Raw genomic sequence first — 16,499 nt, forward strand, 5'->3', positions numbered from 1 at the left:
CTGAGACTACCCCTCTCCTCAACATAGAAAAAATGTACTCTTCTTCCAGTGGAAACTGGGCATTAGGGTTGCTTTCTTGAAAAAAATAAGTGAGGAAGAATGCTGATTCCTCTGGGATAAGCATGCCTCCTTAATTCTGTAGTATGTACCTAGCTCTCCCTCCAGCCCCTGCTGCCCTCTCCCCCATACTCCCATCATCCCCTTATCAGGATCATTCCATCACTCCTCCCTTCTTGGTCTCCACTTCTGCCTCTCAATAGGGTTTCCCCCTAAACCTCTATACGCTTCCCGAACACTAACCTCCCCTGCCGTAGGCAGCTCCTAACTTCTCACCGTTCCTCCCTGAGTCACGTGGGACCTTTTATCGGGATGTTGTTGAAGAACCCTCAGCTTGTGTCTGGCCACCAGCCCCACTGGACACCTTTGTCCAGAAAGAGTTTACACGCCCTGAGGAACAAGATGTAAAGAACACTGGTAATGGGAGGACTGTTACCTAGTTCTGCTCCTTGAGCCACAGTGAGGGCCACTGACTGTAGAAAAGGCCCAAACTCGTACGAAAGGCCCAAACTCTGAAGCAGCTTGCCCAAGTCCCAGGGGTCCAGCCCAGGAGGAAGACCCCCGTTCTGCGGGGCACAGTACAAGAAGGAAGGGGCGGGCCTAACCCCTTTCCGCCGCGGGTCGCCTAGAAGGGGGTGGGTCTTGCCTCTTCACCCACTCACAAAGGGGTGGAGCTAGACCTTTTCTGCTCTTAAGCTTTAAAACGGTGTCTAGGGCAACTCTCTTCTACTCTGTGTCACATTAAAAAGGGGATGGGCCTTTACTTCATTTCTGCTTTGTAAATCACCCAAAGAGGGGCGGGCTGAGTCGTCCAGCCGAGGGAGATGGGTTAACACCAGCGCCGCAGATCGATGTTCGCACCATCCAAACGTCGGGCTAATCCCAGTTCTGCTCCCTTCTTCACTAAGAGGGAGGAGCGGACCCAAGTTCTGCTCTTTACGTCACCGAAGGAGGCCGGAGCCATTTTGAACCCTGCGACCCTAGCATTTGTCCTCTTTTCCGAGCTCTTCGCCGTCTTTTCCGACCTCGGCCAATCAGGGGCGAAAAAAACGGCCCAATCAGTCGAGAGACACCGCAGTCGGAGGACCCGGATGAGGCCGAGACAAGGCTTTTGAACACCAAATCCCGCCAATTGTAGAGCAGTCACCATGGCGACAATATAGCGGTGAAGGGGTGGGACCAGAGAAAGCGCAACTCTCATAGGATTGGCCCACCCCTGCCCTCCGCCTACTGCGCACGCGCGCTTCACCTGGCCTCCATTTTCCGTCGAGTTCTAGCCAATTAGTTGCTTAGGAGCTATACGCTCCAAAGTCCAAAGGAATCCGGACGTTCTCTGAAAGAGGAAGTAAAGGAAAGGCTGGGGCTTGTAGTGGGCGAGGTCTAAATAGTCTTGAGCCAATTGCTTCTGGCCTTTGGTTATGACTGGCAACTACTCAGACGAATAAAGCCCTCCCTGGCCGGGGCGACAGGACGTATGGAATATCTACCAATCCCATGGCACTGCAAACTGACTATGACTGTATTAGCCAATAGTCATTATGCAAGGGCGGGACCGCGTAAACCTCTTTCCTCCCCCGCCCTTTGGGCCAGTCCTTTCTTTCGATTCTGTATGATTGGCAGGCACTGAGACCAATAGTGATTAGAAAACCTTGAAGCCTGCCAAAAGATCGTGGGCAGGAGGCGGTTTCTCGTTTGTTGCGGCGTCTGTATGTGTGTTTCGGGGGATTAAGGGGCACGCGGGGGGCAAAGTACCGGCCATGGCAGCAGCGGAGGAGGAGGACGGGGGCCCCGAAGGGCCAAATCGCGAGCGGGGCGGGGCGGGCGCGACCTTCGAATGTAATATATGTCTGGAGACTGCTCGGGAAGCTGTGGTCAGTGTGTGTGGCCACCTGTACTGGTGAGAATCTGAGAGGGGTGCGAAAAGGAGTGGGGCTCTGATTTATACTGGGGAGGCTGGGGGCGGGGGGACCATACAGTCATACAAATAATCAGAGGGCACATTCTCATAGGTGAGGCGTGAGGGGGGTTCTTACGTGTTTTGGGGTATGTGTGGGCGAGAGGGTCACGTCTGTACAGAGGAGAACTGTGGAAAGGAAAGTCAGCAACTAGGAGCCAACCTAGTTGTGTTAAGAGGTGCGTAAAGAGGAAGTGGGGGGCAGGGGGTGGGCACTGCACATCTGTGCAGGCGAGACGCGAGCCACCTTACCCCAGGGAAGGGAGGGGTCTTAGCTGTACAGGTGGGATCGGATTAGACTCAAAGGTTAGGGGAGGCACGCATCAGTTGAGTAGGGGGAGATCTAGGGAAGGTGGGATCACATGCAGGTGAGATATGGCAAGGGGTGGTATGAGAAACTTGGGGACAAGGGCACTGTGGAGGGGCAGCCCCCAAAGGTTAAGGAGTTGTGGAAATAGGGACTTTGTTGGGCATAGGAAAGAGGAAAAGGAGTAGCGGGAGAAGGTGCTGGTAAAGGGGGTTTGGTCTGGGAGTGATGGGGCAAGGATAGTGCTGGGGCTGAAAGAGGAGACCTGGAAATGGGTGGTTGAACAGAACTGGAAATTAAGTTGAAAGGCAGAGAAGGGAGGGGTGAGGATTTGTGTGTGTGTGTTTGCTGGGGGAGAGGAGAGAGGAGAGGGTTGAGCATGTGAGGATGGATGTAGCTTTAGGTGTTGGAAGATCAGAGAAGCAGCAAGGCCAAGTTGGCTAGTATGGTAGGGGTTGTGGAAAATATGAAAAGAAACAGCAGGTAACACCTGGTAAGAGGGGGAAAGATGGGACTCTGAGGTTGGGTCTGTGTCTCTCTTTTGTGTAACTGGTTTGACCTTTCTCGTTCCCCTTCCAGTTGGCCCTGTCTCCATCAGGTGCGTACGCAGAGGAGATGAAGAGGGAGATGGGGAGGTCTGAGGAGCTGGAAGACCCTTCTGTGTACTGGAAACCACTACATTTTTTTCCCCCAGTGGCTGGAGGCACGGCCAGAGCGCCAAGAGTGCCCAGTGTGTAAAGCTGGGATCAGCAGAGAAAAGGTTGTCCCCCTTTACGGGCGAGGGAGCCAGAAGCCCCGGGATCCCAGGTGAGAGAGGGGAGGTGATGCTGAGGGAAGGTGGAAGGTTCTGCTTGGGGAGTGGGGTCTGGAAGATGAGCGGCTATTTCCTGCCGATAGTCCCTCTCCTCTTCCTCAGATTGAAAACCCCACCCCGCCCCCAGGGCCAGCGACCCGCTCCAGAGAGCAGAGGGGTGAGTCTTGTCTGATTGTACTCCTTCCTTGCCAAAGACTTGCCCCGTTCCCCACTGACTTTCTTCGTCTCCCTAGGGATTCCAGCCATTTGGCGATACTGGGGGCTTTCACTTCTCATTTGGTGTTGGCGCTTTTCCCTTTGGCTTTTTCACCACCGTCTTCAATACCCACGAGCCATTCCGTCGGGGTACAGGTAAGAGCCTTCCCTCAGCTACTACCAGCGAGCCCTCTGAATCCCCTCAGCCCCGCTTCCAGCCTACGAGTGGATACTTCTTCCACAGCTTTCTTCTCTTCCACAGGTGTGGATCTGGGACAGGGTCACCCGGCCTCTAGCTGGCAGGACTCCCTCTTCCTGTTTCTCGCCGTCTTCTTCTTTTTCTGGCTGCTCAGTATTTGAGCTGTGTCTCCTTCCTGCCCACCTCCAGCCAGAGGAAAATCAGTATTGGGGGTCCCTGCTGACCCTTCCTTACTCCCGGACCCTCCCCTGTAAGCCCTCCATTTTTGTTGGCTAAGGGCAACCCTGGCCACTTTCCAGGAGGGTGTGGGGAGGAGGAGTGACACCTGTGCGTGGAACGGGAGAACCTTTGCTCTGAACTGCTCGCTCAGTGGCATCGTAACTCTGGGAGAGGAGGACGGACTGAAGACAAGGTCTGTCTCCCCTCTCTCCTGATCCTTTGCTTTCCCCCACATTTCTTGATTTGATGTTGAAAGGTGGGCAAGGCCCCTCTGACTCTCCCCCATATTCCCCTTGTTGATTTAATTTAATTTTTCTCTCCCCGCTGTCTAATGTGTGTCCTGACTCTTAAGTGCTTCCTTCCCCTCACTACCTCCTTTATTACAAATTCAATAAACAAGGTGAGATGTATTCATGGGAACTCTGCCCACCTTTGTCCATCCCTCCTTCCTTCCAAGACAGGAGCATTTCTCTCCAACTTCAGTAGATGTCGGTGTGGTGTGGCGAAGCATGGGGGTGAGACCCTCTCCTTCAGGGCTCTCAAGGGTGCAGGGGCTGAGGGCATCACACATACACAAGAGCAACTGTGTCAGGTGTTTACTCATCACTGTTTGTGAGAGGCTCTGGTTGTGGAAGAAAGTTTGGGGAGGTGGGGTAGAGATTATACAGTGGAGAACTGGTCTGGGGCCAGAAAAGAGGGTGGGGGAAAAAAAGGGAGCTGACGGATGGGGTCCGGCTGTGGGCTTCTCAAGGCCGTCCAGCACTGCTTTCTGCCGCCTCGGGCCCTTCGGGCTGATTCAGCTCTGTGCGCTCCTCCTCTTCCTCCTCCTGGTTTTCTGAGGCCTTCCTGGGGAGGAGGATTGGGGAGAATTCTGCACATGGTTCCCAGCACTCCGTCATTTCTCCCCCCACACCCCTCTTTGCTGCCTGGAAGCCCTTAGTCTGAGGTGTCTGGCTTCCTCCACTCACCTCTCCTCTCCTCTGCGTTGCCGCCTTTGCCACATGATGACCCCAATGAGCAGGACGGCTGTCCCCAGGCCTCCCAGGATCCCCAGGACCAGGGCTAGAGTTCCCAGCTCTGGCCCTTCCACAGAGCCTGTAGGGAGACAGGGAGAATTGAGGGCACAGCCCTCACAGTTCCTTTCTTGTTGACCATCCCCTCAGTCATGCTGAGGTCTGCCTGCTTCTCTCTGAGTTTATCCAACCCCTCACCTGCAGTTGGCCCCTCCTCGCCTGTTTCTGGAAAACAAAGTCAGAAGGGAAGGCTTCAGTTTGGGAGAAGGCTAGTGGGAGCCCCGGCGGAGCCTTTCCCTTTCTTCAGTTTAGAGGGGAGAGGGGACAGGCTGGGCTGCTCTCTTGGGTTGTGTGGGGCAGAGAAGGCCTGGGTGTGGCTGCACTGAGGGAAGCGTGGGGTGGCTCTCGGGGACAGTGTTAGCATAGGGTAGGGAATTGGAGCCTGCACTGTCCCTCAGCCGCCCCCAGGGTCCCTGGGATTTGGAGAGAGGTCTCCTCACCGATGATGCTGACGCTGACAGCATGGCTCTCCTGGGGCCCATGGCTGGGATGGGTGGCCACACAACTGTAGGTTCCCTGGTCCTCAGGCCCTACGTCAGGGAGGAGCAGCACGGAGCTGGGGGGAAGGGGCAGGGGCATGCCCTGGTGGGGAAAAGGGGACAGGAGACTATTTTTTTTTTTTTTTTGCCGTACGCGGGCCTCTCACCACTGTGGCCTCTCCCGTTGCGGAGCACAGGCTCCGGACGCGCAGGCTCAACGGCCGTGGCTCACGGGCCCAGCCTCTCCGCGGCATGTGGGATCCTCCCGGACCGGGGCACGAACCCGTGTCCCCTGCATCGGCAGGCGGACTCTCAACCACTGCGCCACCAGGGAAGCCCCAACAGGAGACGACTAAACCCCTGCCAACACATCCCATGCTGCTGTCTTTGCCTCCACATCATCAGATACCCTTGTACCGCCTCGCCTGCCTCACTCTCCACGAACCCCCTGCCCTCCTAGTTGCCAATGACGTATCTCGCTACCTGCCAGCCCCCTCTCCAGGTCACTCACATCCTTGATCCAGTGGATTTGAGGAGGGGGCTGGGCAGGGGCTTCACAGGTCAAGGTCACGGTACCACCAGGAGCTACTGCTCCACCTTCTGGCTCCACCACCAGCAGGACTTCCTCCAGTGGCACGGGCTCTGGGGGTGGGGAGGGGCATGAGGTTGAGAGTTACACCTGTCTATGGTCCCAGTGGCCACGGGCTTAACCCTCTCCTTCCTGAGGGTCATACCTTCCGACAGGTGCTCACCCAAGTTGGGGCCCTCCCCAGTTCTGCACTCACCCCAGACCCTGAGCTGGATGGGGGCCGTGTGCAGGGCTCGGCGCCGGGGAAGACCAGGGCTGAAGCTACAGGAGAAGGTGGGGTGGGGAGCTCCTCCCCGGGCTGGGGTCACCATCAGCTCCGAACGGAGTGTGAAAAGCCCTGTCTCAGGGTGTCTCTTGGTCTCTTCCTTCACAGACACTCCTATGGTGGGGGGAGGACAAAGCAAGACATTCCAGGGTGGGTATGGGAGAGCGATCAGAAAGAAGGCAGCTAGGAGGGAAGACGCTGGGACTCACCTTTGCCATCAGGTATCAGGGTTTTCCCATCCAAGTGCCAGCTAAGAGTCCCTGCAGGGTAGCCCCCCTTGGACACACATGTTCCCACCTAGGGAAAAAGTGACCTCATCATCTTTGAAAATAAGAGAATCCATACACATACACACAGCTACGCTCCCCTCCCATTCTCAGGACCCCTTTCCACATGTCGCCTTTTCTTCTACCTTATCGGGGACACCAGCCATGAGTTCAGAGGCAGGATCAACAATTTCTGGCTTCCCAGGAATCTCTGAAGGAGGGAAAATTCCAATCAGAGGCTGCAGCTTTGAAGATACACCCCGGCTGTGGGAACGGGGGCAGCTGAAGTCAAGTTCTCACATGCCAGGGCCCAGGAGTCAAGGGCTGGGGTAGAAGGCTTTTCCTTAGATGAGAGGTGGGCTGTGAACAAGGCCCTGGAACCCTTACGATAGACTCGGACTCGGTAGTTGGACTTGGTCTCCTTTCCATTACGGCTCATTGCCCGGCACCGGAAAGTCCCCTCATCCTGGATCCCAACAGCCGGCAGGAGGAGGGAGCCGTTGGGGAGGACACGAGCCACGCTATCCCAGGGGCCTCCCTCGGGAGATAGGACCTTCCAAGCTTCTGTCCGGCCTGTGTTCTGGGGACAGAGGAGAGGGGCCTCAACAGTGCAAGCCGTTTGGGAAAGGGCTGATGAGGTAGGGAGGAAGGGAGGTGAGGAGGAGGGGATGCGAAGCGTCATTGGTCTCTCCGGAAGTGGGGAGACAGGAGCCCCACTTACCAGTTTCCATTCCAGCTGCTGGGGTGGTTTCTTGGGGGCCCCCTTACAGTTCAGCACCAGTGGCTTCCCGATCCTGGCTGTGATGTTTTGATCCCCTACTGCTGCCCCTGGGGGACAGCACAATGGAGGGGCAGGAAGGGAGATGGGAGCTAAGAAACCTAGAGCAGGGCGGATGAGGGGATTGAAAAGGAGTACCCAGGCTCCTGGAAAGTTGGGGGGAGTTTCGGGGACAGGGCAGAGTGCTTTCTGCGGGGAGGATTGGTGTGGGGGGGGCAGGGCTCACCCCACAGACTGAGGACCAGCACCCAGGCTCCAGCTGCTGCCCCTGCTGCCATCCTGCTTCCTTCCCAGGCTCCTGGCTCTGTCTGCCCCTTGCTGCTGTGGCCACCACCCTAGGTGGGGCTTGTACCCTCTCCCCTGCCCCCATCTCCCCCGTCTTGTCCCGTCACAGGGAATGCTAGGAATTCATGCCTCTCTCGGACAAGAGTCCTTCAGGTACTGGGAGCAACAGCTGTCACCCCACCCCTGGGCACTGCCAGCCTCTGGGTACAGCCACATCCATGGGGGTGGGGAGTGCATCTCCTAGGGTCTCTCATCCCCTCAGGACCCCCAACCTATGGCACCAGACCACCCAGGGCTACTGGACGACTAAGCGAGGTTGCCAGGCAACAGGGTTCAGGTCTGGCTGTTTCCCATGGAGAGGAGGCAGGGGTGAAACCTGGGGCCTGGGTGGTGAGGGCAAGGCCGGGGAACTCGGCGGTGGGTGGGGGGAACCCGTTTGGGGCTTTATGAGAGAAAAAAAGTTCTCATGTTTTTGAAAAGAATTCTCAACTAAACCCAGGGAAAAAAGAAATTTCTTTATTTAAAACTGCGTTTTTTGTTTTTTGTTTTTTTCTGTGAAACTACAAGTTTACAAGTGAGGAGAGAACTGCCCCCGGCCCATGCCTCCCGCCCCCACCCATCACACTCCCAACCTGCCCCCCCCAGTCCTGCCTGGATCTTTGACGGGAGGGGTTCCCTACTGACAGTCTTGTGAAATCCTGAGGATATTTGAGGGGTTCAGATAGTAGGGTTCAGGGCCGAGGGTGGGACAGTGGTGATTTTACCTTCCCTCATACCTGGCTTTTTGCAGCCTCCCTCCTCTCTCTCCCCACCCTCTCGATTTTGGACTGAGAACAAAAAAAAAAAAAGATACCTCGTTTCTGGGGGAACTGAGGGAGATACATACACAAACACCCCAACCCATATTTAACATATTTGGCAATAACCCCCCTCCCCATTCTTCCCCCTCCAATCTGCAAATAGTGGTTTAGAAGAAAGATTTTAGATGTGTCACTCACAGGGGAAGGTGACATTTGCTCAAAATTACCGAGTCTGGCCCTGCCCAAGGGTGGTGGGGAACAGGCTGGCAGAGCAAGCCCTGACTGCTTCCACACCAAACGCAGCAGAAAGCTGCCTGCACGAGCAAAGAACACCTCAGTGACCTTGGAAGCAAAGGAGGACACCTAAGTGATTTCAGGGGGGCAGGCTTGGTGCTCTGCTAAATGTACTTCCTGATGAACAGGAGTGGAGGCAGGCAGGCCTCTTCACCAGTTCTATTTGTTCCCCTTTCTCTTATCATGACCCCTTTGGCTATCACCCCTAATGTGGGAAAGCAAGAAATGAAAAAAAAAAAATCAACATATTTATCAAAACATCTACTTCCCCAAACTAAATTAAAAATTAAGAACCACCACCACCACCAAAAATCCCCGAAATAAAAATTAAAAAAAATACAGATGGATCCCAGGGTTTTTTCTTTCCTTAAAAAAAAAGTTCAACCCCAAAGCCCAGTCAACAATTCCCTAAAGTAGCAGAAACTCCCTCCGAGGTAGATATCTGAGTCAGACACTCCCGTCCACCGAGCGATTCTATTGGTTTAAGATGAGCTGCGTATGAGGTAATAAAGCCGTCTGGAGGGGCAGGGGGTGGGGAGGCACAGGGGGTGTGGCCCATGTCCTCTGTCCAGAAGTCATGTCCCCATTTTTGGCATCTCTGGCTGGGCAGGGCTGGCATCTCCACAGATCCCAGAGCAGATAAGTGGGGTGAGGGAAGGAGAGTGCGGGAGCCCAGAGAGAGAGAGAGAGAGAGAAACAGAATAGCTGTACGTGTGTGTATGAGAGAGGAGGAGAGGAAAAATCTGAAAAATAGGATTCTGGGTGCGTGTGTTTCTATGTGAGAGCAAAAGGGGGAGAAAAAAAGAAGGAAAAAGGGAAAAAAGGGGGAGACAGACCCCACTCTCCCCTTAAGGGGCCCCATCTTCCCTGCCAAGTAGTCAGCACCCCCAGCACTGAGAGAGTCTGGCCAGGGAGGGGATGACCCCCGTTTGCCCTTCTCTATCTTGTGCTTCTCCTTTGTCTGGGTTTTGTCCTCTGGATGCCTGCGTCCTCTTCAAGAGGTGCCCTGTGAGCCCCTACCCCTGTGGCCCTGAGGGGCGAGATCAGTTGGAAGTGTCAGAATGAACGCTCCCTGGTCCCTCTGTTGGGGATGTCACTGAGGACGGGGTCACAGCCTCCTGCCAGCCACCGTTTGCCTGGAAAAAGAGGCAGACAGTTGGGGTAAGGCTTTAGGAAACCCAGCACAGGGGACAGTGCTGCCAGGGAAAAGGCCCTCCCATCCTGGTGAGAGGTGGAGAGAGGGGCTTCAGGTACTCACCCTCATTTCCCGAGGGCTATACATCTGGCCTCCCCCGAGGTTATCCCCGTAGCCCCCTGGACCCATCGAGTGTCGGAGTGATTCCACCTGCAGGCAACAAAGGAGGACAGGACACAGTGAGAAGCCTCAAAAGACAAAAAGTCTCATATCCTCAAGTAGGGAAACTGAGTTTGGGAAAGCCCTACTCAAGGCGAGATGGACCACCTGACCTGGGAGGCAGAGTAGGAATCTCCGTTGAGCCCGGGCATCCCCAGAAACATGTCACCGGATCCTGAGAGACTGAAAGAGCCGCCAGAGCCTTGGGGGAGCAGAGGGGGAATTAGGGAGGAGTGGAACAGAGCCTGTGATGGCAGACGGGAGACTCATCACAGCTCTCAGTTTTCAAAAAGCCCCCTGAACTAGCTCTCTGGGGGTGGGCCACCATACGCAAATTCTCCACCACACAACACTGCAACACTCGGAAGGAGCAGGCCGTTCCTGAGCCTCCCCTGGCCACTTGCTGGAAGAAAGGCAGAAGTAGCTTCACTAGAGTGGCCTCTGTCCCCGATATCCCCACCCCATCTCAGCTTGGTCCCTCTCACCCCAGAAGGCCCCCTCTCTGCTATGATCCTGCCTAGATAGGAAGTTGGAACAAAAGCAGGAAGCGTGCAGAACAGCCAGCCAGGGTGGCAGCGGGATCCACCTGCAGAGGAAGGGGGCGTCGGGGAGCTGGTGCGGCTGTGGCCTCCTCCTTGGGTGACTGACACAGCGGTCTTGACGGCATAGATGTTTGCCTCCTCTTGGAACTTTCCAATATTTTTCTTATAGCGAATCCGCTTGTTGCCAAACCAGTTGGAGACCTGTGGGGTGTGGGGCAGAAAGGAGGGTCAGGTGGGATCCTGTCCCTCTGTAAGCACCTTAGTCAACAGGATTGGAGAGCGCTGTGCCCCCAAAGCCCCTCCCCACGCCTCCCCAGGACCTGAGAGACAGTGATCCCGCACTTCTTGGCGAGCTCCTCCTTAGCCTCCTCACTAGGGTATGGGTTACTCAGGTGGGAGTAGAAATACTCATTCAGGACCTCAGTGGCCTGTTTGCTGAAGTTACGGCGTTTTCGTCTACAGAGGAGAGAAGGGGTGGTGAGGAGGATGCTGGTGTCCTGGCAGGGCCACCACGTTGATGAACTCCAGAGAGCACCACTGTCACGGAGTATATAGTGCTGTGCTGTGCAACCTGGTGGCCCAGAGGCTTGGAGAAGAACGTGAAGGGGCTGGGGGCTGGCCTGAGGCCCTGGGCCCCACCTGGCATCCAGGAAGCGGGAACGCAGGATCATGACGGCCTCGCAGGTGCTCTGCTTGAGCTGCATCTGGATGGCGCTGAACTTCCGGTGGATGATGCTCACCATACGCTCCATCTCCTTGGGCGCCACCGGCCGCGTGCGGCTCTGTTCCCTCAGCAGGTTCATGACGTGGGTTGTGAACTCGTTACACGCCTGCAGTGGAGGCCCGTGGCCTGGTGAGGAGGAGCCCCTCGGCCCTGGGATTCCCCCTAAGGGCCTCTCCCTCCACCCACTCCAGCTTCCTCTCCTCACCTGCTCATACTTCTCCAGCTCTGAGTGGTAAATGTGGCGGATCTGGGCAAGTTTGCTGCGATAGTCCGAGTGTTCGATGGAGTTGTCAGGGGACACGCCGCCTCCAGAGGCTGCGGCGGCCGCAGCTGCTGCCGCTGAGCCACCCCCTTTCTCAGGCCCAGCCACACCCTCTGCCAGAAGCATGTTGTCCAAGCGCATCAGCTGTGGGTCCACAGGCTCCTCCTCTTGGGAGCTTCGAATGCTGAGGCCTAGCGTGCAGGCGAGTGGACTTAGGGACTCAGGGACCCCACACCCAGCTCTCAGCCCTCCTGGTGCCTCCTGGAGACCCAAGTCTCCAGGCCTGGGTTCCCTCCCAGGCCCCCCTTAGCAATCTTTCTGACTCACACTTTCCTCAGGGCCCCAAGTTGTCAAACTTGTAGCTCCAGTTCTATAGTGAACAGGGTTCTGTCCCCAGAGTTGAGGAACCAGAAGGGGGGACCCACGTACCAGTTTTCTCCTTGATTTCACACAGGACGCTAAAGAGAGCAGGCTTCATTCGGTGGCAGTTTAGGGCGTGTTTCCTTGGGAGGAATGGGAGAGAAAAGTTGAGAGGCTACAGAAATGGGGGAGTGGGAAAGACAACCACAAAACAACACACCCATGAGGGTAAGAGAGGGGAGCCTGGGAATAAGGGAGGTGGTGGGTAAATCTGTGGCGGGAGAAAGCAGGATTGGAGGCCGAATGGAGTTGGGGGGTTCTTGGGAAGAGCTCAGCTCCCAGAGTGTGGAGACGTGGGGAAGCTGCTTGGCTTTGGCTGGACGGGTGCAGCAGGCTAAAGGCACCATGGCTGGGTGGAGGTTGTGGGAGATGGTCTAGAAGGGTACAGAGGGGATTTGGGGAATGGCTGCAGAAATGAGAGTGACTAGGTAAATTTCAGCGGAAGACAGAAGGAGGCTAGGGAGAAGAGTCAGAGTCTGAGGTGATAGAGGGGGCTAGGGGTGCTGAGCTGAAGTGGGGGTTCAGTATAGAGGTGTGTGAAGGGTCCTGGGACTGAGCAGGCTGGGAGGCTCTGATGCTCCTAGTGTCAGCTGAGCAGGGTCAAAGGGTGAGTGAGGACCCTTGGAGGCTGGGCCATGCATGGAGAGAAAGGGTCGCAGCCCTGGGAAGGGGTGTGGTGTGGAGGCCCCTAGGATGACGGTGGGCTGGAGAGTTAGGGGAGAAGACAGCATAGCTGTTTCTTAGTCTGGGAGCCAGAAGAGGGCTCTGGAGGTGGAAAGATGTTTCAGGGGAGAGTGTGTGTGTGTGTGTGTGTGGGGGTGTCAGTGAGAGACCGGGGTGGGGGGGGAGTGAGACCACCTAGTGTTCCCCTTTTTGAAGGTTTCAGGGACTGGGGGTGAAAGAAGGTTTGAGAGGGATCACTTATCTTGGGGCTCCTGGGAGTAAGGGGAGGAGAGAAGAGCTGTAGTATCCTGGGGAGGGTCCTGGAGTTGGGGGGCTCCCAGAAGATTCAGAGCTTGTGAATGGGGCTTCTGCTGGGTCTGTGTGGGGACCGGGTTGGGGGCACTCACTTGGCCTGGGCCTCGTCCAGGCTCTGGTCGGTGATGGTCATTATCTGCTGCAGAATGTCCCCGATGTCTTGCTTCCCTCGGCCTCCCGGGACCCCCCCGCTACTCCCACCGGGGTCTCCACCACCGGGAGGTTCGCCAGGGCCCCCAGGCTCCCCACCCACCAATCCAAGGCCCCCCCGGCCCCCGCCTGGAGGGGGCGGCCCCAGCAGCCGCTCGTCCATAGTTGGGGGGGGCCCTGAGGCCCCCTCCCTGCTCCGCCCCTCCCCCCCGCGCCTGGTTACTCCCCCCCCAAACTCGCTGGGGCCGCTGCTCCCTCCGCCCCAACCCCCGCCCGTCTCCCCCACTCCCGGCTCTCCCGGGGGTTCACCCCGGCCCTGAAGGGAGACCTGGGGTACCGTCTGGGCCCCCCACGGGAGACCCCGGCCCCCGGCGGCGGAGAAAATGGAGCCGGAGAGGGAGAGAGAGAGAGAGAGAGAGCGCGAGGGAGGGAGGGAGAGAGAGAGAGAGAGAGAGAGAGAGAGAGAGAGAGAGAGAGAGAGAGAGAGAGAGAGGAGGCCCAAGCGGGGGTGTGTGTGAGAGAGAGGGAGGAGGGAGAAGAGAGGAGAGAAGAGGGGGGGAGCGAGGGAGGGAGGCTGGGGGAGGGGAGCTGGGGAGGAAGAGGAGGGGAGAAGGGAGGAGGAGCAGGGAGGAGCTGGGGGCGGAGAGAGACACACAGAAACGGAGGAACGGAGACGACGGGAGGAGGGGAGAGGGGACGAGGGGAGGAGACTAGCCCATGGGGAAAATAAGGGAAGGTCCCAGGGGCTGGACTTCTGTGGCCTCGAAGCGGGGGTGTGTTGGAGGCTGGGGGGCCTTGCCTCTGGGTTCTGAATCCGGGATCTAGCTGATGAGGACTCTGGCCGCTGGAATGCCTGGGTTCACAGCTTAGTTCATATTTCTTATCCTAATGACTCCCCTCCCTGTTCTACTTAATTAAAACCAGGAGAGGGGGTGCTGGGGGGATAATTAGGGAGGTCTCCAGCCGCTGCTTAATGAGCCAGCAATTAACCAGCCAGGGAGGGAAGCTGGCCTCTGGCCAGACTGGGGAGAGTGGTGGCCTCCGGCCTCACCCTCCTAACCCTCCACCCCGCCACCCGAAACACCAGTCTTCAGTCCAGAGGGGAATTACATTTATTCATATAACCAAACATCAGACAGCTCAGAACAGCAGTGGGAAGGGAGGGTGGGCAGGGCTAAATGTCCATTCACAGCCTGTAGGCCCCTCAGTCCAGGGGCTGGGTGTGCCGGTGATGGTGGGAGAACAGTCTTTATGTCTTTGCTGTGCCCTCTCTTCCTTTCTTCTTACTGAGAAGGAGGGTGGAACTGTCTCTCAGGTGAAAACCTTGGGAGATTTGCCTTTCCTCTGGGAAATGAGCCCATTGAGCCTGCCTGGTGGCTTGACTACTGGGGGTGTCCCCACAGTTCAGGACCAAGACTCCCAGCCACTCCCTGAGATCAGAGGAGAGGGTGAGGTGTCCCACTGTGGCTGGGATCCTCTCATGGCCTCAAGCTCCTACATACTCGGTCACGGAGGGAGTTAAATGTCCATCCTACCTTGACTATTCCCAGGGTTTGAGGATTTCACCCGCTCCAGTTCCCAGGAAAGGTGGATGAGGGCGATGAATATTGAGATTTCTGCTGGGTCTTCCAGTCTCTGGTGCCCCTGCCTGGCAGGGTTGAGGGCATGCAGTGGGCTGCCCAGCCTCTGAGCCCCAGGAGTGCAGAGGGGCTGGTGGGGCTCAAGTCTCAGCAGGTGTGTGGGGGGGGCTGGGACCTTTGCTCCTCCATTCGACCCCCACCCTGAACTCTCAGCAGCAACTCCAGGAGCTCCTGTCCCCCTGGGGGTAAGGGAGGCTCTGACCGCTGGGCTTCCATCCGCTGGCTCTGGAGGAGGGGAGGGAGGGGAGGTTGTTGGTGAGGTTCTAAGAGGAGCAGGGCTTGAAAGGAGCCAGGGCTGGTGTGAGGGGCATATAGGACACCTGTGATGGGGGTAGGGGGAGTAGGACCTGGTGGGGCGGGGGGGGGGGCAGGTGCCTGAGGAGAAGGAGGGGTAGGACCCCCAAAGAGAACAGGGGCCAAGAGATCAGGAAGCCTGGGTCTTGCCTCCTGGTGGGAAGGGGATGGGTGTCTCACCTGGTGACTGAGGATGGTGCTGTAGAGCTGTTCTCTGTCCTCAAGAGGCCGGGGCGGGGCTTGGCCTAGGCTTGGACGGTTCTGGGGGGGATGGAAGGTGGCCCTCTGCTCTTCTAGGCGGCGGGACTGGGCCTCAGCCACCAGGTCCAGAAGGAGCTCAGTCTGCAGGGAGAGCAGGGAGGCCGAGCGGGGCCCCAGGGCTGGGGAGAGGAGGGGGAGGGCTCAGAGACCCAGAGAATTTGGCAGACAGCAGTGGTGTGTGGGTGTGTGTGTGTGGGTAAGGGGGTGTGATGGGGAGTCCGGAGGAGGTGGGGAGAGAGCCCATGATGGATTGGGCCTTGGTCATGGGATCAGGAAGGATGTGGGCACCAGGGTCAGGGGGCTCCTTGGGTGGGTGGGGGTACCTGTGTGGCGGGACCCTGGAGGAGGAGGGGACGGAGGAGCAGATCGCCAAGGCCGATTGCTGGTGTTCACAGGGGGCCAGCCATGCTCATCCTGATGGGGGCCCTGATCCTGAGAGACATCCGTTCCAGTCAAGTGGGGGTGGGGTGGGCAGAGGGCTAGGCCAGCAGCCCATTTCCTCTCTCTGCATCTCTGTTCCTGCCTCTGTGCCCAAGCCTGTCCAAGTCCCTTGAGTCCACCATTACTCAGTCTCTGCCTCAGGTCCTCTCACCTCCCTCTCTCCCAATGCCAGCCTCCCCAGCCCAGTGCCGAGCTCACCTGCTCACCATCCTCTTCTTCCTGGGGTCTCTCAGCCTCCATCCCCTGGAGGGGAGAAACCGATGGGGGAGGGGTAGCTGGGATTTGGGAGGAGGGCCGGAACCCTGAGTTCCTGAGGGGAGTAGGGGCTGAAAGGGGTGGGGGTGAGCCGGGGGCTGGATGCCTGGGTACTGAGCAGGAAGCTGGGTTCCTGGTCAGCACCCCCCCCCCGGGCCCCGCCCATCCCTGTCAACTTCCTCCAGTTCTCTTTTCCCACCCAACGGCTTGCTTGACCTCTCTCGCTCCAGGGGAGCACAGAGACTGGAAAAACTCCTCCAGCTGCAGTAGGGATGGGGGTTCAGAGGGGGAAGGACTTTTGGCTTTCTCATCTCCAGAGCCTCAGGAGCCCCCTAACCTCCTGCTCTGTTCCCTCCACCCCCCTCCTCCCCTTCAGTTCTGTCAACACAGGAACTAGCTACAGAGGAAGTGGTTTCACTCCTCAGAATCCCCCCACCCCCCAACTCCTTACCCCAGGTACCTTCCCTAAGAAGGACCTGCCCCCTGCTTCCCAGCTTCCCTCAGACTTATTGGGTCGGGGAGGGGCATGTTTCCAGTGGGAAGCAGAGAACTCAGATCCAAGGATGTCAGGCCCTCAAACGTACATATACCCGTAGTGCTGTGT

At 57.4% G+C, this 16,499-nt stretch overlaps 4 protein-coding genes across 8 annotated transcripts; 1 reads left to right on the plus strand and 3 right to left on the minus strand.

The window, feature by feature from the left end:
- The first annotated feature begins 1,772 nt into the window (after window positions 1-1,772).
- RNF5 (ring finger protein 5) lies at window positions 1,773-4,155 on the plus strand. 4 transcript variants are annotated; one of them, XM_060111309.1, is made up of 6 exons: window positions 1,781-1,954; window positions 2,898-2,916; window positions 3,013-3,125; window positions 3,260-3,289; window positions 3,366-3,483; window positions 3,590-4,155. In XM_060111309.1, the coding sequence occupies exons 1-6, from the start codon at window positions 1,815-1,817 to the stop codon at window positions 3,800-3,802; spliced, it is 633 nt and encodes a 210-aa protein (XP_059967292.1). In that variant the 5' UTR covers window positions 1,781-1,814; the 3' UTR covers window positions 3,803-4,155. The 4 variants fall into 4 exon arrangements, with proteins under 4 accessions (XP_059967294.1, XP_059967292.1, XP_059967293.1 ...); XM_060111310.1 differs by having other exon boundaries at window positions 1,782-1,954; window positions 3,235-3,289; window positions 3,590-3,772; XM_060111311.1 differs by lacking the exon at window positions 2,898-2,916 and having other exon boundaries at window positions 1,773-1,954; window positions 3,216-3,289; window positions 3,590-3,772.
- Window positions 4,156-4,371: 216 nt separating this feature from the next.
- AGER (advanced glycosylation end-product specific receptor) lies at window positions 4,372-8,988 on the minus strand. Its single transcript, XM_060111305.1, is given in 11 exon segments — window positions 4,372-4,591; window positions 4,714-4,840; window positions 4,957-4,983; window positions 5,259-5,400; window positions 5,809-5,939; window positions 6,083-6,265; window positions 6,361-6,448; window positions 6,564-6,628; window positions 6,805-6,997; window positions 7,139-7,317; window positions 7,320-8,988. Coding segments are annotated over 11 exon segments (1,389 nt in total). The 5' UTR covers window positions 7,474-8,988; the 3' UTR covers window positions 4,372-4,491.
- An 88-nt stretch (window positions 8,989-9,076) lies between these two features.
- PBX2 (PBX homeobox 2) lies at window positions 9,077-13,185 on the minus strand. 2 transcript variants are annotated; one of them, XM_060111306.1, is made up of 9 exons: window positions 12,947-13,185; window positions 11,886-11,959; window positions 11,400-11,647; window positions 11,110-11,300; window positions 10,791-10,926; window positions 10,515-10,671; window positions 10,042-10,130; window positions 9,833-9,919; window positions 9,077-9,710 (listed from the first exon to the last, which is right to left on the minus strand). In XM_060111306.1, the coding sequence occupies exons 1-9, from the start codon at window positions 13,165-13,167 to the stop codon at window positions 9,618-9,620; spliced, it is 1,296 nt and encodes a 431-aa protein (XP_059967289.1). In that variant the 5' UTR covers window positions 13,168-13,185; the 3' UTR covers window positions 9,077-9,617. The 2 variants fall into 2 exon arrangements, with proteins under 2 accessions (XP_059967289.1, XP_059967290.1); XM_060111307.1 differs by lacking the exon at window positions 10,042-10,130 and having other exon boundaries at window positions 9,621-9,710.
- Window positions 13,186-14,098: 913 nt separating this feature from the next.
- On the minus strand, window positions 14,099-15,957 carry GPSM3 (G protein signaling modulator 3). Its single transcript, XM_060110630.1, has 4 exons — window positions 15,839-15,957; window positions 15,523-15,631; window positions 15,119-15,318; window positions 14,099-14,869 (listed from the first exon to the last, which is right to left on the minus strand). Exons 1-4 carry the CDS (start codon window positions 15,878-15,880, stop codon window positions 14,732-14,734), a joined length of 489 nt encoding a protein of 162 aa, XP_059966613.1. The 5' UTR covers window positions 15,881-15,957; the 3' UTR covers window positions 14,099-14,731.
- Window positions 15,958-16,499: the final 542 nt, after the last annotated feature.

Source organism: Mesoplodon densirostris, chromosome 10 (genome assembly GCF_025265405.1).
Source record: "Mesoplodon densirostris isolate mMesDen1 chromosome 10, mMesDen1 primary haplotype, whole genome shotgun sequence".
Taxonomy (NCBI): Eukaryota; Metazoa; Chordata; class Mammalia; order Artiodactyla; family Ziphiidae; genus Mesoplodon; species Mesoplodon densirostris.